Raw genomic sequence first — 25,269 nt, forward strand, 5'->3', positions numbered from 1 at the left:
GTTGAAAAGAAGTGACTTCTTATGGATATGAGGTGAACTCGATGTGGGGTTGATTTGGCTGTTCTTTTAAATTGCTGTGACTCGAATTGTCATTTACCATTTCATGTGAGGGGTAAAATTGTGATTAAGCAGGATATATTTCGAAAATGATAACCGTTGAGTCCGAAAATTTTTTATCGTTACTATGCAACGTTCCGGAGTCAGAATATTTGTTACCGTTACTGCGAGGATTTTTATACCAAATCAATTGATTTTTGAACAATTTCATTTTGCCCTCTTCTCTCTGACTTCACAATATTGACTACTGCTCCCTGTTTTCTCCCTTATCTGTGACAATTGTTTTTCAAATTAATCGTTTAACACTCTCTTTCTTGAAAAAATGGCAGATCATCAATTTGATCCACGGGATATACGAAGTGAAAAGGCGGTAAGTCGCGGTGTTTCTCCTCTTGAGACAACACCACCAACAACACCACCGTCTGAGAGCCCTCTTGAGAATTCATTACAGATAGTGGCTGTTGCCCCAGAGCCGACCCCACTGGACGAAATTCTCCCAGGAGAACCTGGTTCCATTGGATGTTGAAAACCCCATTGATAACGAGATTTATCAAAGGGCTTTTCCCACCCAACCTCCAGTTTTTCGAAGGCAATCAAAGCGACAAGCAGGGTATAGCCCAAATTTCGATGCACCAAAGAAACCACAGATGTCCACTTATTTTACTCTCGACCCATATTTTTCATCAGGAGATGACTCAAATGATGGAAACTTTGAGCTAGTTGCTCGAAAGCGGCCCACTCCCTCGAAAAATACATCTGCTTCCACCTCTACTCCTGCTGCTGCGCCTGCACAATCTCCTGACCACCCTCCAGAGGTAAGTTTCTCATCGGATGAAGAACAATCGCTGGCTGATTTTCTTAAAAGCTTGCGCGAATCAAAGAAGAGACAAGAATCTGTGAATAAAAGTGGCGATATTCAACCGAAGACCCTCGACAATAGCCTATCAGAATCCGAGACTGAAGCCGAAGAATCTGAGGATGGTTCTGATCAAGCAGTTAGGACTGAGGAAAATGCCGAAGGTGTTGAGCCCCGTGTTGAGCCAGGTGCTGACAACACTGATTTGGATGACTACAATCTTGCCTCCTCATTCTCCTCGAAGTTCTACACTGAGACGACTGTGGCTCAATGGTATCTATACGCTCACAGAGAATTTATCGAGGAACGCAACATCGATTTCGAAGCATACGGGAAATACAATCTGACTGCCTTCCTTCAGTCCCGCAGATTGAGTACCATTGTCAACTCAGTGATGCCCTATGCACGCAGACCAATCCTCGAATTCTACTGCAATTTGGTCTCTAGTGTTGGTGATGGAAGATCTGCTAAGTATCGGAGGATGTTTGTACGAGACACCATATATGATTTCTCTCCCTACACCATAAATGAGTTCTACAACACTCCCACTCCTGAACATGAGGATGCCCTCCCGCACATTGACGATATTACATCTGAACTCACGGGGGGCCTCATCACTGAATTCCCTAGCCTCCCCAAGCGCCTTGCTGCGGCCAATCTGACCTCATTTTACTCTCTCCTACACAAAACTGCTATTCGAAATTGGACTCCCTCTTCCAACACCACTGTGGTTACTAGACTACAAGCAGTTACTCTCTTCACCATTGGAACAGGGCGCAACTTCAATTTTGGACACCTGGTATTCACCACTGTTCTTCAATTTGCAGAAGGTGGATTGAAATCGACGAAGCTCCCATTTTCTTCCTTGATTTTTGGTATTCTGGAATCCCAAGGCTTTGTATCTGATGCTGAGGATCAGTTGATCGACATAGGAGAATCATTGAAAATTGCACCAGCATATTTTAAAGGGAACATGGTAGTTGATCTTCCTTGGTTTGCGACAGGTGCTACACCACGTACTGTCCACACTGCTCCCTCATCTGGTCTTCCATCTGCTGCTGGTGTCGCTCTTGGTGTTGCCCCTGGTGTTGGCAACATTACTACTTCATCACTCTCTGCCTCTGAAGACTTTATCGTATTCATGGTCCCCGAGGTCCATGCCCAAATTGCTTTCGGTCTTCAACGGATTCAACAGGCCCGAGATACCATTGCCTATGCAAACACGCAGATCACCCAATCCAATGCCACAATCGCCTATTATGAAAAATTGATTGCGGATTATCGGCTACTCCTCAGGTAGGCATGCATTCTGGCCAAAAAGGGGGAGATGGAGATGCAGGCTGGTCCCTCGACTGGCGATAATCGGGAAGACAGTGATAATGAAGAAGACACTGATGAACGAGCTGATTAGGCTTATGACGTGTGCTTGCTTTTCTTATGCTTTGTTCTTGCTTTATTTTTACTTTGTTCTTTATTTTTATTTCATATATGCTGTTGAAGTAATGAACTCGTGTTAAGCCTTTTCTTCTCTTAACGTGTCTTGATACGTGTTGCACTGACCACAACACCTCTGAACTAGCTTGTTCAATTCAGGGGGAGATACACCTTACAACCTCAGGGGGAGCGAAGTTTTGTCCAGAAATGCAAAAAAGGGGAGATTGAAATGAATATTTTATTCCGAAATCAATTAAGATATTATTTCGATTTTGCACTTCTAGACAAATTTGATAGATTTGTTTTCCTAGATATAGTGAATCCTATCATTATGAATTATTTATTTAAGTTGGAAAATTATCTATAAGATATAAGGTATTTGCTTTAAATTAGAGTTTGATTCCTATTAAACTCTCGTTTCCTTGTTTATAGGTGGAAAGTATCCTTGAAGGTTTAGGTCAAAGAAGTACTTTATATAAAGGGCGACATTCATTGAAAAGCGGGCGAGAAGGGGAGAATATAGACTGACGGCCACAGGAGCTTTGCTGGAGAAACTTCAGTAGTGAAGATCTGCATAAGAAGATTGAACGATTCTGTCTACCTCGTGTCTGTGTTGCTGATTGATGTTGCCAACACCCAAGAACAACACTGACGCAGAGTGTTGATCAAAAGGTGGTTTCGGATTTGGGTTCAAGCAATACGTTTCTATTCTACGCATCTAGTTTCAATTTTGGTTTAGTTTGATGCACTTTAATTCCTTGGGTTGTCAAGGAGTTTTGTTTTGTTATACTCACTAGCTTTGGTTTTGGTGTAAACGTTTTACATATTTACTAGTGAATTTTTGTCGCGAGGCATCGCACAAGTATTCGTACTTGTGCATAATTTAAACCAAAGCGTTCACTTATTAAAGTAATATTTGTGTGTTAAATAATTAATTTTCGCTGCCGTGTTGTGTGCAGTGTTGACAACACCGAGCACAACACAGAATTCTGATAAACTAGTTTTAATATATTTACTCTCTGTACGTTTATGCGCAACAATCCTTTCATCTTCTAACCGTCTGGATCAGATGTGTGAATAAAATCGTTGTTCGACTTTGTATAATATTATTTCCTATACAAATATGTATGGGTACGACGATATCAAATTTGGCTCGAATTAAAGATCAAGTTCGATTCGAAGGATTCGAATACATTCGAGAACTATTTGAATTTTTACTCGAAAATAAGTATTGACTCAAAATTTATTTATTTAATATATAATATTATTATATTATATTAATAAAATATTAAAGATCGCGAGCGGCTCTCCAAAAAAATAATTTGGACTCAACTTCGACTTGAAAAAAATTCGAACATTTTCGAGTTTGACTCAAATTAGTTAATTTTGAAAACAAATCATGTTTAGAGAATTTAGTTTTTATGTGCCCAAATATATTAATGTCAGGTTTTATTATATATAATGTAAGTTATTTTTTAAATTCAAATTCTTTCAATTTTTTCCTATAGTATTTATAAGGAATTTATAATTATGACAATTTCATTAAAATATTTTAATTAATTATTAGTGATCTCTCTAAATATTATCTGAACAAATAAATAATATAATATTTTTATAACTGAAAAAAAAAATCTAACATCTTGACTATCAAACTTTATAATAGTTTTTCCTCCAAAACGACAAAATGCCTAATCTTTAGGTGATTATTTATAACTTTTTTTCTATGCTATTTGATTGCATTACATATATTATGAACATTAAATGTAATTTTTGGCTATTTTAGTATATATTCTATATTGTTTGTTTCTTTTAAAAAATACATATTTATATGAACCTATTTGCAGCCATTGTATGGAAAGACACTAGAGTACGAAACTCTCAGCGTAAAATCAAAAGACTTTGAAACATGTATTTTAAAAGAGTAAGTTTTTCGTGAGACAGTCTCACAGATTTTTTTTTTCCGAAACGAGTCAACTCTACTTATATTTAAGATAAAAAGTAATATTTTTCATGGGTAATCCAAATAGAATATTTGTCACACAAAATTAACCCGTGAGACCATGAATTTTTGTGATTTTGAAATCATTGATCGCCATTAGTTGTTAAGAAATCTCATGGAAGATCCCACATTTACAATTTATATTAAAATATAATTTTTTTGGAAGACGAAGTCCTTAACATTTGAAACTTTTTTAACAGTTGCCACTTCCTTCCGCTAGATTCTCAGATGTCCACCCTTTTATATATGTCTGTCACATGATTTAAGTTATTATTTTGTAACATGGAAACATAAATAATAGTGCTCTTATCTCACATCCACTCTTATTTCGCAACTTAAGTTAATTATTTTTGTATAACAAATATGTTAAGATTAGAACGTGGAACTAACTCAACCCCAAAAACTAGTTTAAGGGGGATGATTGTCCAAGTCCTATATATAACTCCTGCGTTATTTATCCAACCGATGTGAGACAAGTAACACACCCCCTCACGTCCAAGAATGAACATCTAGAGTGTGAAGTTTACAAATGACCGGTGTTTTTCTAGGTATTTATACATGGAGAATATCGAGGGAGAAGATAAAAGTCTCTATACCTATATCTCAACAATTTTTTTAGAATTGAATGTTCCTTTTGGGCATATATGGGTCTCACGCATAACTTTTAAAAAATGTCGGTGCAATGTAATGAAGAATTATAATTTGAGATAATATGTTTGGCACATGGTTCTAACCTTGGTTATTAATAGAATTAGGACGATTATTTTTATTGAGAAATATAGATTAGGGAGGATAATTGAAAATTACAGAAATAAGTCGACATAGAATCAAACACATAGCCAACCTAATTCTTAAGCAACGAGGTTGCAGATGACATTAATTATTATTTTACAAAGGAGCTAGTGACATTATATATATTTTCCATAAATCTGTGGCTTTCCTAATTATAAATAAACTGGTATTTAAATTAAATTTATTTTCTAATTAAAATATACACTTTTCTTTTTAAAATATATACCACATTATAATATGTAGATGAGAAATGTAGAGTTACCAATTATGTCATATTATGTTGACGAAATGGTCATATCACCTGGAATCTAATAAGTATTACAAATCACCATAAATTTCATAAATTACCAAAATCATAAGTAAATATTTTAATTAACTATAAAGTTTAGAATTATTAATTGTAATATTTTATCTGGCTTTTTATATAAAAATTAATTAACAACAAGACGGTCTCACGAATCTTTATCTGTGAGAAGGGTCAACCCTACCGATATTCACAATAAGAAGTAATACTCTTAGTATAAAAAGTAATAATTTTTCATGGATGACCTAAATAAGATATCAGTATCACAAAATACGACCCGTGAAACCGTCTCACACAAGTTTTTGCCTCATCCTAATTGATTATGCCTAAGAGAAAATTGATTCTAACATGATTTATTTACATAAATACAAGAATCATTGCATCCAAATCGTTCCTTCCCCTCAAGTTGGAACGTGAATGTCAATAACTTTTAACTTGTGAACAAGTCTGTGAAATGTAATTAGACCTAATGCTTTGGTAAATATATATGCAACCTGATGCTCACTTGATAGTTAGGCAGTTTTGATCTCTCCTTTGTCAATGTGTTCACGGATTATGTGACAGTCAATCTCGATGTGCTTTGTTCTTTCATGAAAAACTGAATTAGCAGCAATGTGCATGGCTACCTGATTGTCGCAGTATAGCGTCACTGATTTGGAATGAGTAATATGAAAATCTCGTAATAGGTGTTTTAGCCCAGTTATTTCACAAGCAATTGATTTCATGGATATATACTCTGCTTCGACTGAGTATCTAGATATGGTTGCTTGCTTCTTTCTTTTCCAAGAGATAAGAGTTTTCCAAGAAAGACAAAATATAAGTCACTGATCGACGTGTCGTAACATCTACAGCACAATCCGCATCACTAAAACCAACCAAATTCAAATCATTTTTAGAAGGAAAAAATAGTCATTGTCCAAGTTAATTCTTCAATAATATCGGAATAAAAGATTAATTGAATCAAGATGAGGCCACTAGGCTGTTGCATAAATTGGCCAAGTGTATTAACTGCAAAACAAATTGATGGTCGTGTGATTGTTAAGTAAATCAACTTCCTACTAGTCGTCAATAATGTGTCGGGTTTTTGAGTAAATCGCCCTTGGTAAAGGTGAGCTTCAAGGATTGTTCCATAGGAAATTTTTTGGTTTTGCGCCAAGTAACCCAGCTTCTTGAAGAATATCAATAGTGTACTTGCAATGATTGATCGAAATCCCCATCTCAAAGAGAGCTATTTCAAACCCAAGACAATATTTTAGCAATCCAAGTTCCTTAATCTTGAAAAATGATGCAAGAAAAAACTATAACAAAATTGCTGTGAATGAGTTTCCACGCATCTTGGTGAAAAGAGAATGATCAGCATGCGATTGTTGGAAGCCAAAATTTGTGATGTCGGACAGAAACTTATGAATATAAGGATTTATGGAGTCGACATACAAGTGACTCCCCCTAGTTGATGAAAACCTAGATAAGGGTGCATGTACACTTCCTCGGTGAGATCTCCATGTACAAAGGCATTTTGAACATTCATTTGGTGAACTTGCCAACTATGAATAGAAGCAAGAGAGAGAAGATAATAAAATGTGGTGACTTCTGCGACGAGAGCAAAGGTTTCATGATAATTTGTAACGCCCCGAAAATTTAAAGGTCCACGCAAACCACATACATGCAATTATTAAATTCTCTTGTATTTTAATTAAATGATTTAATTGCATTAATTAATTATGTGGTGCATTTTTACATGTTTAAAATATATTTTTCTACATGGTTGCATTAAAATTTATTTTTAAAAGGTTATTCGAGTTGCGATCGAGGAACGAAGACCGATGGCTGAAAAATGTCAAATGTTTTTATTAAATAATTGTTTTTGATTATTTAAAATATGGGTGATGCTTTTTATTATTTTTGAAGATATGGGGTTTTGAAGTGATTTTATACGTCGAGACGTAATTTTTATCGATGTTGGATTTCAACAAAAATACGAACTTTTTGGCAACCCGGCTATTAAATTCACAAACTATTTTTACAAAAACTATTTTAATATTTTAATTAATTCTAATTAAGCATTAATGGGCCTAAATTTATGCTTAATGGGCCTAAGCTTAATTAAGAAATTATTAACTATAAAATAAGCTAAACCCACACCAAACCCTCACACAATCACACGCCACTTTCTGAATTTTCTTCCCAAACTTCCTCCAAATACACGAAACCATGCACACACATATCAATTGAAGAAAAAATCGTAAGCCAAGGGTTGGCAAGCCTTGGTCCTTCCGCGTCATCGTTCTTCATTGTCAACGTTTATTCGTGCGTTTAAAACGCAAAGGTACACCCTAATCTCCCTTTTCTCATCCATCATATCATATTAATGTTTAAATTATTGGATGCAATGAAAAACATGAAAGAAAAACAAGTGCCACTTTTCTAAATTTTCGTTTTGGATCATAGCATGATATGTTAAGCAAGGTTTTTGATTCTTAAATCATGATTGTATGTTGTTTAAGGACTGCCATGATCTAGGCCATGATTTACAAGGGTTTACACGTGAGTTAGGGTCCTGTAAGCACACCATACACGCTGGAAATTGAAGAGCACCAAATAAAACGTAAGTTGCTGTCATGGGAAGAACATGGGTTCGGTTAGGGGTCCTCACGGCCGGGCTTGGTGCGGCTCTTGTCCATGGGCTAGCCAAGGGCGTGGGGGAGACCAGGGAAGAGTTCTAGCCATGCTAGGACTCGAGTTGAGAGGCGGCGAGGAGTCTTTTGCATGAGGGACTCCTACCCGAGAATCCAGGAAATCGCGTGCAGGGTTCTGCACTTCGTACCAGCTTGGGCGCGTGGTTCAAGGGGTCTGGGCTGGGTCAGGTCTGGTCCTTAGGGTTCTTAGGGGGTGCACATCAGGTTGGTTTGTGACTAGAGTCATCGGCTAGGTCCCTGCATGCGTAAATCTTAGAGTCCATGCATACCCAAATTCTCGGCCAGCATAGGTGTGTGTAGAGGGTCCACGTTTTTGGCATTAGAATGGTTTCCTTGATGAATTTAGGCTCCAATAAGTTAATTTAAGATGTTGGGCAAGTTTCGGACCAACATGGTTCGGGGGTAACTCGTGAAAATCGGAAGTTGGCTCGGGGTCGAAGTTTAGGTGTCAAATAGGGTTTTTAAAAAGAAGAAAATTGGAAAACGACTCACGGGGGTCGAGTTGTGGTCCATAAGGGCTAAAATAATATAAAAAGACTAAATTTAGAATTTAGGAATTTTATATTAAAGTTTGGTATTTTTCGGGATTAAAACACCGTTAAAACAATTAAGTAAAGATAATTGAAAAAGTCTAAGTTTTAAGCCAAATAAAATTATGAAAAAAAATTCAGGTAGGCTTAAATAATTATTTGGGACCTGTTAGAGTCAATGAATTAAGAAAAAGTCAAATTCGAGGAATTTTACGTCTAGAGGTAAAACGGTCTTTTCACACCTAGAAATTAGTAAAGGTCATGACAGTGCCCTAAATACTGTTTTTATGATATTATGATTATTTTTAAATGTTTATGATTAAATTATGATTTTAAAATGTCTATTTGATTTTTATGATTTATGGAAGACATTTAAAAGACATGTTGCATGCTTGGTTTCAAAAACAAAATGTTATGTTATGCATGATTTTTATAAAGTGATGAGAATGTAAATGTTGAAGGAAGTGAAGAGATTGTGACTAATTCGTTAATGTTGGCAACGTCGTGAGGGTTATGGTCCCAGTGGGAGCCCGACGATCGTGTTTCCATCATTGCGAATATGTGGTAACGGTCATGTGATAACGGTAAGGATGGGAATGTCGTGAGGGGAAAAGACCCCAGAGGGAACCCATTTATGGGAAAAGGCCCCCGAGGGAACCCCGACGAGCGTATTTCTATTCGATCATGATAGGCCAGGGCCCAGTTGACCGGTGAGAGTGTTGCTGGTGTCCCCCGCCGCCCTGTACTGAGGTTTCACGTAGATGGATCCATCGTCATGTCATGTCATGTCATGTCAGGAAAGTCACAATTAACGATCTGAATTCAACAAAGGAAAAAAAAAGAAATGTTCATGATTATGTTTAAGGTTTTATGTCATGTCATGTTGAGGAAAAGGAAATTCATGTTTGCATGTTATGAAAATGTTTATGTTTAAAGTTTTATGCATCATGAAAATGTTTATGTTTATGCATCTTCATGAAAACGATATTTTAAGTACAAATATTTTTCACCGTTATATGTTGACTGTATTACGTATTACTCGTTATAAAGATTATGGTGCGTTGAGTCTTTAGACTCACTAGGTGTGATGGATGCAGGTGGTATTGAGGGAGGACTTGATGAGTGATTTGATTGGACTGAAGGCGCACACAATCCGAGGACCAGCGCTTCTACTTTTTCCGCATTATGACTTTTGACTCATGCTTTATGATTAAAGATTTTTAAGTTTATTTATTTATGCTTTTGAGAGATTTTTGAGAGGTTTAGTATGGGCTATTCTTTTCAAATTATTGCTTTTTAGGTTTGGTAAAATGTTTGAAGATTTTATGCTTTAAAATATTTTCCTTTGGATTTTTAAATAGCAGTTGGATGGTTATTTTTAAAATGATGTCAAAAATATTTTATGGTTCGGCCGATGCTAAGTGAGGTTTAAAAAAAAATTTCTAGTACTTTTAAGGCAATAAAAAGGGCAGGACGTTTCATAATTAATACCTTCTTGTTGGGTGAATGTTTTCGAAACAAGACGGACTTTGTATAGTTCCATAGTCCCATATAATTGATCTTGAACACGTTTATGTTCATCCTTTTAGAAACACGCAAACCAGCGACTTAACTTTTCCATGTTTCGAACCAATTACTATAAATGGATTTTTTATATGTATAAAATATGTCACACTTATTCTTCGTAAGTGTGATTTTCATTTTAAAAGAACATATATGAGTTTTAAATCGATCGATCATGATATGACCTCTTTTCTCTTCGAATCTTACTTCGCACCGTTTATTGATTTATGATATTGAACCATTGAATTGTTTAAACATCAAACCGTCGTTTTGTTATGGTATTCTTGCAAAGTCTAATTAGGGATAAATGTATTTTTTCTTTGAAAGTATGAAATAAGTTTCGAGCAGTGTTACGAATTGATTTTAAATGGTGTGATACCTCATGGATGGGCCCCATACCCCTGGCCCATCCCTAACCCAAACGGAAGACAGGCCTATCAAGGGCCCATGTATTCTCCTATAAATACCAGGTTTGAGTTTTCAGTTGATTCATTCAATATATTGTTTTCAGCAGCACCCTTAGCTGCTCCCCCCATATATCCTCAGTCACTAACTTGAGCGTCGGAGGGGCTACGCCAAGACACCCTCCTGGCTCCCTTCTAACGGTCTTCTTCGTGATTTCAGGCTCAGTACCATTTCAAAACCCTGTGCCTGTACTAGTGACGCTTGCCGGAATCGGACCCTAAATTTCCCGTGAGTATCACTTGGCGCCGTCTGTGGAAAATTTGAGTTGAGACGTAGAGATGGTAGGCAAGAGAGGGAGTAGAAGAGCTACCTCAGCATCATCGCGTCCTCAGAGGGGACTCGAACAATCTCATGTTGAGACAAGACAGGAACAACCGCATCTTGAGACGAGACAGGAACAACCTCGTCAAGAGACAAGAGCCGACCATCCCCTTCACGAAACAAGGGTCGAGCAAACCCGTACCAATGAGAATGTGGGGAAATTGACCCTAGAACAGTTGGGCCAATTTATCACCCGGACAGTGGATGAGGCTATGAAGAGGAATCAAGAGTCTATGTTTGCAGAAGAGCAGGCCACTCGTCAGGAGCGAGAGGAGAATGTTGAGGGCCACCAGAGCCGGGTTGAAGAGACGCAGCCCCTCCAAAGTGGGGAAGTTAATGAGATAGGGGAGAGGTGGAAGGAAATATAGACGTTAAGGCAGCAGTTGGGTAGTAGAGCGTCGTCACCCAAGAAAGGAAGTCTTTTTCACTAGACATTCTAGAAGAAGGGTTTCCTCCAAATTTCCGACAGTCGAATGTGGGAGAGTACGATGGACATACTGACCCCGAGGAACACTTAGGGAGGTTTGAGAATGCGGCCCTGTTACATCAATATTCAGATGGGGTCAGGTGCAGGGTGTTTCTAGGCACGTTGGTGAGGTCAGCCCAGCAATGGTTTAACACCTTGCAGCCCAACTCCAAACAGTCTTTCGAGGATTTTTCTACCGCTTTCCTGTGCCGATTTGCTAGCAGCAAAAGGCACCAGAAAAATTATTTGAGCCTGTTCGTTATGAAGCAGTAAGAGAATGAAACTTTGCGAGAATTTGTCCAGCGTTTCAACAGTGCAGCGCTGGAAATACCAGCGGCTACCCCTGACATCATGATAAGTGCCTTTACACAAGGACTGAGGGTAGGAGAAGAATTTTATTTTCCTGTTGTTGCATCGCCTAGCAGAGGAGCAGAGTGGAGGCGGAGAATTAAATTTTATTTTTCCTACTAAGGCATCGCCTAGTAGAGGAGCAGAGTGGAGTAGAGACAAAATTAAATTTTACTGTTGTGGCATCGCCTAGCAGAGAAGCAGAGTAGAGGCGGAGAATTAAATTTTATTTTTCTACTAAGGCATCGCCTAGTAGAGGAGCAGAGTGGAGTAGAGACAAAGATAAATTTTCATGCTAAGGCATCCCTTAGCAGAGGAGCAGAGTGGAGGCGGAGAATTAAATTTATTTTTCTTACTAAGGCATCGCCTAGTAGAGGAGCAGAGTGGAGTAGAGACAAAGTTAAATTTTCCTGCTAAGGCATCCCCTAGCAGAGGAGCAGAGTGGAGGATGAGAATTAAATTTTCCTTCTAAGGCATCGCCTAGAAGAGAAGAAGAGTAGAGGAGAAGAATTTTATTTTCCTTCTGTGGCATCGCCTAGCAGAGGAGCAGAATGGAGGCGGAGAATTAAATTTTATTTTCCTGCTAAGGCATCGCCTAGCAGAGGAGAAGAGTGGAGGAGAAGAATTTTATTTTCCTGCTGTGGCATAGCCCAACAGAGGAGCAGAGTGGAGGCGGAGAATTAAATTTTATTTTTCCTACTAAGGCATCGCCTAGTAGAGGAGCAGAGTGGAGTAGAGACAAAATTAAATTTTCCTGTTGTGGCATCGCCTAGCAGAGGAGCAGAGTGGAGGCGGAGAATTAAATTTTATTTTTTCTACTAAGACATAGCCTAGTAGAGGAGCAGAGTGGAGTAGAGACAAAATTAAATTTTTCTGCTAAGGACACCGCCTAGCAGAGGAGCAGAGTTAGGGAGGAGAAAAATTTTATTTTCTTGCTAAGTCACCGCCTAGCAGAGGAGCAGAGTGGTGAAGGAGAAAAATTTTATTTTCCTGCTAAGGCACTGCCTATCAGAGGAGCAGAGTGAGGAAGGAGAAAAATTTTATTTTCCTACTATGGCACCGCCTAGCAGAGGAGCAAAGTTGGGGAGGAGAAAAATTTTATTTTCCTACTGAGGCACCGCCTAGCAGAGGAGCAGAGTGTGAGAGTGGAGAATTTTTATTTTCCTGCTAAGGCACCGCCTAGCAGAGGAGCAGAGTTGGGGAGGATTTTTTTCTCCTAAGGCATCGCCTAGTAGAGGAGCAGAGTTGAGAAGGAGAAAATTAAAATTTTCCTACTAAGGCATCGCCTAGTAAAGGAGCAGAGTGGAGTAGAGATAAAAATCAAATTTACCTACTTGGACTGGGCCTAGTAGAAGAGAAGATTTGGAGAGGAGAAAAATTAAACTTTACCTACTTGGGCTGATCCTAGTAGAGGAGTCAGGGGTGAGGAGGTGAAACATTTACTTTCCTGCTAAGGCATCGCCTAGCAGAGGAGACTGTGATGAGTTGGAAATTAAATTTTATTTTCCTGCTATGGCGTCGTCTAGCAGAGGAGTTAGAGGGTGAGGGTGGAAAATTTTTATTTTCCTGCTAAGGCTTCGTCTAGCAGAGGAGTTAGAGTGTGAGGGTGGAGAATTTTTATTTTCCTGCTAAGGCCTCGCTTAGCAGAGGAGTTATGAGATGATGAGATGGGAGTTTGATTTTTTCTGCTAAGGCCCGGCTTAGCAGAGGAGTTATGAGATGATGAGGTGAGAGTTTGATTTTTCCTGCTAAGGCCTGGCTTAGCACAGGAGTTAGGAGATAATAAGGTGGGAGTTTGATTTTTCCTGCTAAGGCCCGACTTAGCACAGGAGTTAGGAGATAATGAGGTAAGAGTTTGATTTTTCCTGCTGAGACCCGGATTAGCAGAAGAGTTATGAGATGATGAGGTGAGAGTTTTAATTTCCTGCTAAGGACTATTTTAGCAGAGGAGTCAAAGGCACGGGGAAGTGGAAATTATTTTCCTTCAAAAGCTTAGTAGAGGACCTTGAAGATGAGGGCGACAAGAGCATACCTTGTTAGAGAAATTTATTTGGATTGTCGATAACGAACGATGTTTGCCGCTGCGAAAATTACGGGGATCGACCTGCCCGATCAGGTCGTTGGGGTTTGGGGGCAACACCCCCAAAAGCTCTTCAGAAAGCAAGGCACGCTTGGGATAACAGATGCGCTGGGCTGTGGCGCTCTGGGCGAGCGCTCGTGCGGGGCGAGAGGCGCACCGGGCGAGCGTGCGGCTGGGCGAGCAGGTAGGGCGAGGCGCGCTGGGCTGTGAGGCAAGCAGGCAGGGCGAGGCGTGCGAGGCGCGCTGGGCTGTTGGACGAGGGGCGAGCAGGCGGGGCGAGGCGCGTGAGGGGCGTGGCAGGGGCGAGGGGCGAGAAGGAGGGGTAGGGCGAGGCGCGCTGGGCTGTGGGGCGAGGGGCGAGCTGGCGGGACGAGGCGCGCGAGGGGCGTGGAAGGGGTGAGGGGCGAGAAGGAGGGGTAGGGCGAGGGCTAGGCTGCTGTGGGCGAGGCTACGCGCAGAGGGCTAGGGCGCGCTGAGCGAGGCTGCGTGCGGAGGGCTAGGGCGCGCTTGGCGTGGCTGCGCGTTGAGGGCTTGGGTGTGCGGTGAGCTCGAGCCAGGCGGTGTCTAAGGTGCACGTGAGAGATGTTGGGCGAGACGGCGGCCGGAGCTGCGGGCGAAGGTGACGGGCATTGATACGTCGTATGACGAGAGCGAGGTGCTGGTTGGAATAAAGTGATCCTACAAACAAGCGGGGGAAGAATGCACAACTCACGCCTTGTAAACCGAGGACAACATAATTAATCGAACTTTGAACCTACCCAAATGGAAGACAGGCCATCAAGGGCCCAGGTATTCTCCTATAAATATCAGGTTTGAGTGTTCAGTTGATTCATTCAATATATTGTTTTCAGCAGCACCCTTAGCTGCTCCCCCCATATATCCTCAGTCACTGACTTGAGCGTCGGAGGGGCTACGCCAGGACACCCTCCTGGTCCCCTTCTAACGGTCTTCTTCGTGATTTCAGGTTCGTGACCATTTCAAAACCCTGCGTCTGTACTAGTGACGCTTACCGGAATCGGATCCTAAATTTCACGTGAGTATCATGGTGAAACAAATATTTTTGAAAATTTTTTATGGACCTGACACGATGGGTAAAAATACCGTTATATGGCCCTGAAATGATGGGTAAAAATAACCAATATAAGACCATGACATGGTGGGTAAGAATAACCGTTACACATGCTCATGCGATGAGTAATAATAACTGTTAACACCATAGAAAATAAAATGAATTTCAGTATTATATATGTTATACGTATGATTTTGAGCTATGTTTCGCTTTCTGACTATTTCTTGTCGCGACCCTTTTCACGACATGTTTTTGTGACATGGTTACTTCGAATCTTCATAATTATGTGTGTGTGTGTGTGTGTTTGTTATAAATTATGTTGTTTCTGTGTTCAATCAATCCTCACTTGTTGAGTATTTTCAAAAAACTCAACTCTTACATTCCCTCTCCATATGAGAATGAATAACAAGTCGAAGACGCAAAACAAGAGCAATTTTGGAGATGGTGATGTAATCTCATTCAACGAATAAAATTTTTTTTCCTTTATGCTATTTTTTTATTATCAGTGTACGCTTTTGTGTTTTTATTTTAATCGCTTGTAAAGACGGTTGTCTATTTTGTGAAATAGACTGATTATTTGATTTACTACGAGATTTGTTGGTTTATGATTATGTAATTGTGAAACAATGTCGGATGTCTCTCGGTCTAGGTCACAGAGCTTGACACATTTAACACGATCGACAATGACCTTTGACTGTTTTTATTCGTAGATTTTTATCAGCACTTTACGTTTAATCTCGTTTTTTTAAAACAATTGCTAAAAGTGCAAATTGGAATTGCTAATTTGACATTGAGTTTGGTAGCGTGAACGACCCCTACACACGCATCGAATTATTCAAGAAAATTATAGAAACTTCACATTTTGGTTCAACAAGAGGAGGTCGTCTCATTTCCGAGGCACAGTTTGTAAGTGTGTGTTTTTCCCACCAAATCATATGCTCCAATTAAGTCCCCTATTCGATTTATTTTCTTGAGGACCACCTTTTGATTGAATTATATGCATTAATGCACTAGAATTGAGTGAGGTTCAACTTCTTTTGCAGAGGCCATTTATTGAGAGGATGTCAATCCATCGGGATTTCTCGTTAGATTGAGCCGTATCTTTCCAAGCCAATTCCCATTTTTATTTCCACAATAAGGAAGTAAAATTGCGCACGAGCCGTACTTGTATTTGTTATGGTCAAATGCGAAGAGAAAAATCAGTAATTGACACTTGTGTATTTTCTTAAATGCCCAACAGAATTTCTTGATTAGTTCATCACCACGAATGGTTGAGTTATCATACATAAATTAGTAAAAACATCGTCATAATTTATATATATATATATATATATATATATACACACACTATATTGAACTAAGGGTAATGACCAACACGATTTTGTATCAAGCTAGTTGGAATATAGTAGTTTAAAGTTGATCAGTCTCAGTATTCCAAACAAAAAGAACGAGTAGTACTCGTGCAAGATTAAGTGCGAAACAAGTGTTTTCAAGATTAAGTGCGAAACAAGAGTAAAACACAACGGTTTGATCAAATGCATCGAAATTACTCGATCCATTTTTTTAGGAATAATGTTTATTCACTTATTTAACAAAAAAGTTACTTATGTCTGACGTGAACTCGTTGAAATGGATGAGCCGGGTAAGGAGCTCCAATGGATCAAACCAACAATTTATAGTGTTTGGGAATTTTGAGTGAAAATTGTTGGAACTTTTCAAGTTCGCAATCTTGATTTTGATGTTAACAAAACTTGTTATTGTGTTTCTAACATATTTACTCAATGTGAAGTTGCAAACACAAGAAGCAAGCTGAAACTGAATTTTGCACAAACTGAATTTATGACGAGCTTCGGTATTTTGATGATATCTCTCAACTGGATTATCCAAATGACAATCCGCCAACTGGACTGATTAGAAAACTCAATTTGGAACAAATCGTATTTCACGTCAGTTGGGCAAAATCGGAAGTTATCATGGTCTAACTGATCACTCAATTACCGAACTGATCACACGAAAATAGCAATCAGTTGAGTTTGAGCAGCTGCGGTATTTTGGTCATATCTCTCTGCTCATTTATCGAAATGAAGCGATTCAGTATGCGTTGGAAAGATAAGACGATGATCTACAAATTATCTTCAGAAGTCAAAGTCTGAATCAAAGCTTAAGATGCTAATAAATGACGATAAAGTTACTGGTTCTGCACAAACTGAAATAAGCTAGGCTGATTTTAGCAAACCACCTGAAACTGAACCAACTGAACCAACTGCTGACCAGCTGACCAACCAACTGAACTGAACCAGCTGCTGATCAACTGAAACTGAACCAGACCAGCTGAATACCAGTTGAACCAGACCAGCTGAACTGAACCAGCTGAAACTGAACTAGACCAGCTGAAGACCAGTTGAACCAGTCCAACTGAACCAGTTGAACTGATTGAAGAGTTGACCAGAGTTGACCAGTCGAGAAAATGTCCAGCAAGACGAATTTGACCGTTGCAATTTCAGTAACAGTACAGAAACTTTCCAACGGTCATATTCATGTGTCTAACGTATATATCAATGTTGGAGCCTATAAATACAACATATTGAAGATCAAACAATAGCTTTTGAAGTGGATTCAAAGCATGGGCAGTTAGCATAAAGATATCAGTTAGTTGAGAGCACAAGCCCTTGTGTGAGGATACATTTGAGATATACACTGTAAATGATAAATTTCTCACACACAATCACTCACACATATACAAGAGAGTTGAACTTCAAAGATTAGTTGAGTGAGTCTTGCACAAAGACAATAAACTTGTGTATGTAGTCTTTGCATATGAGACATTAAACAATATGCTGATTGTGAGGTGCTGCCTACAATCTTGAGTGCTAGAAGTTCTAGTTGGGTGCTGCCCTTCCGGAATGGGTTTGTACAAGTAGTTGTATAAATCAAAGTCTTCTAGTGGATCCTTCCCAAAGGGAAGAATGGGTGACATAGGAGTGTTTGAAATCTCCGAGCATCCATAAACAAATTCGTGTCTATTTGTTTATTGCATTTGCTTATCATTTTCACTGTTTTTAAAGATGCATTGTTGAAGCATTTTATGTGTTCTTCAAATATCAAAATATTGTATACCAAGTGTTTGATAAAATGCTTCAACTGAATATTTTTACTCATTCAACTTGCATATATTTTAAATGGTTTACAAAATATTTAATCGGTTTCTACGAAGGATTATTTCGAGTATCTTCCGCTTGTTTTTTAACCAAACTCGATTTAATTCATCGGTGTTCAATATTTCAAGAACCGAGCTATTGTAGCTCAACGATTACCCCCCTAATCGATGCCATCAAAAATAATGGCTGAGATTAACACCTGCAAACAAGAAAGTAACTCGTGAATGGGCGCCGGAGGGGTGTCCGACGTGGCCACTCTGATGCTAAAGTCAGCAGGTTGAAGATGAACACAAAAACAATATTTGAGAGAAAAATATGTATAATGCTTAGAGTTCAAAGATTTGAGAGTCCTTTAATCTCATTAATATCTGCTATTTACAGTAGAGGAAAATTTAATCGGGCAAGGTTCACTTATTGGATCAAAAACGTTGGCAAGGACGATTATTCATGAATAATAATATTCCAAGGTTAAAATAATATAATTGGTACCAAAGTTGGCTAATGCCAATGTGTTTGGTTATTTATTATTTTATTTATTTATTTTATTATTTTATGACAATTAATGGTGTTGAAGGTTGGTCTCCTCATTTACTCACCAGTCAACCAATGCTCTAGCATCTTTACTAACATACAAATTAGTGTACCTTACCCTAAAAAGAATAATAAAGACTGCCCCTCTCGATGGGGAATTTTGACTTTTCAAGCCACCCTTTGTTACGTGGAACCTTCCCTATTACACATTCCATCAAATTTTTAATACATGAGATAGAATTTATTACACTTGTATAAATATCGATGAACTGATGTATATTTATTTGATGTATAGTTTTTTTATTTTTCTTACGTTTAATAAATGAATGTCACATCATCAATACTCATATAAATCTGCATGGTAAATAAATGTTTAACATGTCGAAACTCTATATATATTTAAAAAAACATGCGTGCCAAACCCACATCATTTTTTAATTGAGTAGATCTCTTGTAAGACGATATCAAAAATCTTTATTTGTGAGACAGATCAATCCTATCGATATTCACAATAAAAAATAATACTCTTAACATAAAAATTTAAATTTATTGTATACTTAAATGAATATCGATGGGCTGATATATATTTGTTTGATATATAATTTTTTTATTTTTGTCATATTTAATAAGTGCATATCATATCATCGATACTCACATAAATTTGTACTGTAGATAAATATTTAACATGTCAAAACTCTATATATATTTAAAAAACGCATTCTCGTTTCCAATTAATAGGTATGCCAACGTAATCGAATGCTGTAGTTTTCGATAATATTAGAAAAGAAAATAAATATCATATTGGAAAATATACATAGTAAAGTTAGCAAACTGACCTAAAAAGAAAATTATATAAAGCAAAAAAAGTGGGAATGACTCAGAGAAAACACATGGGGTTTGAACAAACTTTTACTAGCAACTCGTGCTTTGATGTAATTATCGAATTCTCAAAAACACGCTTTTGCCCGAAAATCGAGGCAATCCCGGCCGGATCCATATTCCATTGTTTTCGTCCAGCTGCATAGATCCAACAGTTTCCAAAGGGGTTTCACCGATTCATTCCACAGTGCATTAGGAAATAAAGCTGCAAATCACCACATAGAATAGATGCTGCCCACTCCACTAAAGCACCCAACTCGGAGCTTACATTTACAAGCTGGAACTTCCAGCCTGCCATAGGTATTTACCAAGAATTCGGAGCTTACAATTGCTAGCAGGAACTTCCTGCCTGCCATAGAATTGATGCGGTACGGGCACGACCCGCTTCACCAAGAACTTGAAACCACAATACTAGGAATTAGCAGATTCGGAAAATATGAACCGTGGACCAAGGAAAATTACATAATATTACAGAAACCAAATTCAAAAAAATGGGACATCATTTCCAGTTTACAATATGCTTTTCTTCAGCATGCCAAAACAAGCAGAAGAAAATAGTAGTCAAGAAACAAAACTAGAGGGAATTCATCCCCTTTCTCCTCAACAACCCACTGTCAAATAGTAAACACACAATAACATAATACAAATTAAAAACAAAGGCACGAGAATTCAAATGAACTAGCGGTATTCCCTTCTAACCCAGCTAAGCCTTGTACTTTTAGACAGACAAAAAAGTTAGTAAATGAACCAAGAAGAAGGTCAACGGTATTGCCGAAACTAATATTAAAGCTTCACCACCTTCTTCCAACCTTAACTGAGAGGTAAAGTGAAAAAAAAATAACACCCATTTGCTCCGTCTGTTACCAGGAAGAATGAAATCCAGACCCTTCAGTCGGATTCCGATCAAAGTGTAAAGATTCATATTTGGCGTGTTAGAAACCTATGAATGATTAACCACTATAATGCAGACTAATGGAGGAAAAACAACTTCCATTAATATTACTTGAGAAAGTAAACCTAACTCGTTGCTTCTATTGTGTTATTGAGACTCGAAACTGCCTACTAACCAGTATGAACATTTGCCAAAAATTGGACTTCTTATAGGTCAGATTTCCAATTTCCAGACTAAGTTATCCACACTGCTATCTCGAGCATTCTCCAGGGCAGCAACTTTTGCTCTGTGTGCTGCGAGGTTGATAGTCGACTTACCCCTTTCTTCTTGAGGCAGTTCACAATCTTCATTAATAGAACCTGATCTCAAATCAGCTGGAGGAATGAAACAGTCTACTGACAGACCTGGAACGTTAAAGGCGACCTCTTCAATTGTCCATGCTTCTTCCATCCTGGTTTTTGTATGACTCATTGCCAGCTCTCCAAATCGAAAAAGGGTAACAACAGAACGTCCAGAATGAGCTATCATGATGCCTTCAACAGGTCGATAATCATCTAGGAATGAATTAATGGTTGTCTCCCAGTATACAACATCGCCTCCATTAGATTGGATTCGTGTGAGATGTGAATCCTCCATGTGAACAAGAAGCCCTGTCTTTTGGCTGAAGTATCCAAATAGGACATGCCGTATGATTTCTGCCGGCCCTTCACTCCTCGCCCTCAATGTCAGAGGATCAGTAGAAAGCTTTAGAATGAAACAGTCTTCCCCGTTGATGTTCTTCTCCCCAATGCAAATGGCATCGGCAAACATACTTGCAGTAGTTCCTGGATCAAGTCCCTGGATAGTTGAATGAGAAAAAACAAGAAACATCAGATGCCTTATCCATATAAAAACCCATTAAAACCGTGCAATATAAGAAAGCCTGCTTCCGATTTAACCTGAAGAGCGCGTCGCAAGGGCCGAACTGGACTCTTGGCTGTGTGTGCACCAAGCCATGGTGTATGCCTCCACACTAGCTTCCCGTTGCAGCCGGCGTGAATTTTACTCCCCCCAACCGCAAGCTCTACATACCACATGTCTGGATTCATCTGCCACAGGACAAAACCACCAGACTCGGCAGCTCTTGCAGCATTTCTGTTCTTCACTACCTTTGTAGCGGTTTCAAATTCTGAAGCTACCATCTTCAGTTTTCCCATGGCATACGCATTCTTGATGGAGTTCTGCACTTTTAGCCCCCCAGATGCAGCAGTATACTGTTGTAAAATGTACTGAGCAGATGAAGTTTCCTACAAAATTCAAAAGAACTGTTGAGACAAAGTACAAAGCACTTATCCTTAAAATACAAGATAAAGATGAAGCCAAAGACTGGTTCATTGAGCAAAAGAAAATGACACACAAGGGCATCCCAAATTTTCTCTACTTACCAGAGTCAAGATTTTGGCTCCATTTTAATAGTACAATAAAACACTCACCGTCAATAAATCTACATCTCAAATTCGAAAACAAGAAAAAATAGTACCGACTAGACATAAGTATTTTCAACCCAGAAACAGAGATCAGAAAACTACAAAATATTTCACCAAATCCCAACTCTAAATCAGTTCTTTGAACAAAGGAAAGCACCTAAAAAAAGATGCATACTCCGCACTCTTAGACTAGCCTTTATGCATGTATGAAGAAAATACTTTCACAAATTTCTAATCTGATATCCACCAAAACCAATTTCTAAAAGCAAAATGCAAATATTTGAGGAACCAAGAATCGAGCAAAGGCAAAATAGCAATAATCTAATACTACTAAGTATATATGTGACTGTATGTATAGATGGGAATACATACAATGGGAGTGTCCTTAATACTGAGAAGAGGAAAAGGGTCACTGGTGCTAACGTGCACCGGCGCGAGTGGTGCCCCCATCACTCCAAGCAGAAGCCTTAGATCGGACCTTTTGCTCCCATACCCATTCTCATTCACGGCCATTGACGGGGTCCGAGTCAGCTGCCCGCGGACCCATTGCCCGAGACCCGACCCAACCCTCTTCGACTCCCCGACTTCCCCTTCCTCCGCAAGCGGGCCCTCCATCAATGGGGTCAGCGTCTCTCCGACCGGCCTCAGGCTACACGATCTCGAAATCCACGGATCAGAGTTGCTCGTACTCACCTTCTTTCTCCGGAGAAAACCCGAAATCGGTGACGCGCTCCTGGAAGGGCTCTTCGAACGAGACCTCGCCGGAGACAACCCGCGTACGACCTCCTCCTTCAACGCCGAGAAAAACCCTTGTTTCCTGTCCATTGTAGAGCCAAATACTGCAACCCAAACTCGCTCACAACTTCCCAAAAAACCCAACGGTTTACACCCCTCCCCAACCCTACAGAACGAAACAAGGATTACATGACAGACCCACCATTTGCACAAGAATACATCTTTTTTCCCGTAAAAATACGAGGAAATCTTGGGTGCTGCAGAACGACAGAGCGTGAGTATAGTTTCAGTTAGATAAATGGGGAGGCGATGAGTCAAGCTGCGAGGAAAATGAGGAGAGGGAAGTGGCGGTGCTTAAGAAAGAGAGGGAGAGTGGTGAGAGCAGCAGCTTAACAGTGTGAAAGCGACCGATGGGGATAGAGAATGAGAGAGAAGAGTGCTGCTGCTTTGTGATAGTGGGAGTGTGAGTATCACGCGCAAGGTGAAAAGCAACATGGTAACGTGCCCAATTGTTTATCCATCATGCAGCAGTACAACTTTGATTGTGCGTATATATATCAGTGTATCGATCCACATACTGTGTTTATAAAATATTTTTTATAATTTATTTGATTTATATTTAAATAAAAATTAAATTATAATTATAAAAAATAGTAAGTGACTATACTATAAATTTGATTTATGAATAAAAAAATACTTTTAAAATTTATTTGATTAATTTCCTTTTCACATTGAGTAGGTCTCTTGTGAGACGGTTTCACGAATCTTTATCTGTGAGACGGATCAATCCTATCGATATTCACAAAAAAATTAAGACTTTTAGTATAAAAAGTAATATTTTTTCATGGATGATCCAAATAAGAAATCCATCTCACGAAATACGATTTGTGAAATCGTCTCACACAAGTTTTTGCCTTTCACATTTGGGTATGTTGATTTTAGATTTGATGTAAATTTAGTTTGTTGTTTCGAGGGAGTTTGGAAAATGGTGAAAAACGTAAAAAGTGGTGGGGAAGTTGAGAATTGTGAGTGAGATAATTTGTTGAGAAATATTAGGTATAGAGGGATATTTTAGAGGTATAAAAAAATTGGTGGAAATTCACCGTGACATTAAAAACAGTTTGTATATGTTGCTTATACTTAAAAAGATTGTAAAAAATAATTATACAAATATGGATTTTTAAAATATATCGATAAATTTTTGTTGCGTAATATGTTCGTCGTTTTAATAAAAATTATTATTTAAACTAATAAAATAACATGATTTTTTCAAATTGTTTAACACCTCGAAAAACCATTTTGTCAATCCATCCATGTGATATTGGTTATAGTATATAGTTTACGATAATTGTACAATTCCAAAAATTTAATTATATAAAATAAATGATTATATTTCAATTAAATGTGAAAGATAACATAATTTGATATACAGTGAGATTCTTGTGAGACGGTCTCACGAATTTTTATCTGTAAGACGAGTCAACCCTACCGATATTCACAATAAAAAAGTAATAAAAATATCGAGTATCGGGTACCCAATTTTTTTTGTTTTTTGTTTTACTTTTTTTTATGGGTCTATCCATTTATTCAATTAAAATATACATGTATTTTTTGTGGCTAGTCATAACCCTATAAAATGACAAATGACTAATCATAAAATGATATAATTACATGATTTTTTGTTAAATGTGAAAAATACATGTGTTTTTTTTAATTTACTAGCCATAATTTGATATAATGACTAGCCATAACTCGATATAATGATATGATTTTTTGTGAAGTGTGAAAAATACATATATTTTTTCAAAAAAAATTAAAAAATATTTTTTTTGGGTACCCAACTGCCGGTACCTGAAAATACCCGAAAATTTCGGGTACCCAACATGCTCGGTTTGGTGTCTAATAAAGTAATAAAGTAATTTTTTGTAATTAAACTAATAAAGTAATTTTTTGATAAATTATATAACCCGAAAACCCGACCCGCGCCCACCCCTACTCTTGAGGTAATTAAACTAATAAAGTAATTTTTTGATAAATTATATAACATGCATATTATGAATATTTACTCTCTTTGTTGGATAATATGAGTGTTTTTAGATTTATTTGTTATTTTCATATTTGAAATGTAGTTTTATCTTATCAACTAGATTAGATTAATTTTTTGTAACAAATTATTTGTTCTTATATTTATCTTTTCCTTATCCTTGTAATTCATCTATAAAGTGTACACATGAGATGAAATAAAATTTAATTCCATTTGCTCTCATCATTTTCACACTCTTTTTTACTAAAAATAAGGGTCGAATTTAATTTATATAAATTAATTAGTTTAATTATATGAATTAGGTTGTCTATATACTAAAATATTTTAAAATTTAATATTTGTTTATAATTTTCATTAATATTCACCCTTTTTTGTTATGGTTTAATTTTGGAATTTTATTTTTAAGGAATTTAAAAAATTTCGAATTCGGTTTGTGATTCTAAGAGTACCAAAACTCTTGCTATTTTCTCATCGATATTTATTTTTAATTAATAAAAACAAATATGTAGAAAATTTAAGCCCAAAATGATGCTTATATTTTACATGAAATCTACTATATTTACAAAATTATCATTTGTGTTAAA

The 25,269-nt window shown here is 37.9% G+C and overlaps 1 protein-coding gene across 3 annotated transcripts; it reads right to left on the reverse strand.

Annotated features, from left to right (window-relative positions):
* Positions 1 to 19,804: 19,804 nt before the first annotated feature.
* On the reverse strand, positions 19,805 to 23,089 carry LOC142554087 (uncharacterized). 3 transcript variants are annotated; one of them, XM_075664715.1, is made up of 4 exons: positions 22,279 to 23,089; positions 21,379 to 21,726; positions 20,616 to 21,277; positions 19,805 to 19,944 (listed from the first exon to the last, which is right to left on the reverse strand). In XM_075664715.1, exons 1-3 carry the CDS (start codon positions 22,729 to 22,731, stop codon positions 20,654 to 20,656), a joined length of 1,425 nt encoding a protein of 474 aa, XP_075520830.1. In that variant the 5' UTR covers positions 22,732 to 23,089; the 3' UTR covers positions 19,805 to 19,944; positions 20,616 to 20,653. The 3 variants fall into 3 exon arrangements, with proteins under 3 accessions (XP_075520830.1, XP_075520832.1, XP_075520829.1); XM_075664717.1 differs by having other exon boundaries at positions 19,840 to 19,959; XM_075664714.1 differs by lacking the exon at positions 19,805 to 19,944 and having other exon boundaries at positions 20,522 to 21,277; positions 22,279 to 23,087.
* Between the last annotated feature and the right edge of the window lie 2,180 nt (positions 23,090 to 25,269).

The sequence above is a fragment of the Primulina tabacum genome, chromosome 8, assembly GCF_025594145.1.
Source record: "Primulina tabacum isolate GXHZ01 chromosome 8, ASM2559414v2, whole genome shotgun sequence".
Classification (NCBI taxonomy): domain Eukaryota; kingdom Viridiplantae; phylum Streptophyta; class Magnoliopsida; order Lamiales; family Gesneriaceae; genus Primulina; species Primulina tabacum.

What these genes read in the sequence shown, in the direction of transcription:
- LOC142554087 (XM_075664715.1), bottom strand. Translation starts at nt 22,731, where the DNA reads ATGGACAGGAAACAAGGGTTTTTCTCGGCGTTGAAGGAGGAGGTCGTA. An exon ending in GTATTAAGGACACTCCCATT is followed by an intron (nt 21,727 to 22,278) that starts GTATGTATTCCC and finishes TGAATTTTGTAG; the next exon opens with GAAACTTCATCTGCTCAGTA. An exon ending in CCTTGCGACGCGCTCTTCAG is followed by an intron (nt 21,278 to 21,378) that starts GTTAAATCGGAA and finishes TCAACTATCCAG; the next exon opens with GGACTTGATCCAGGAACTAC.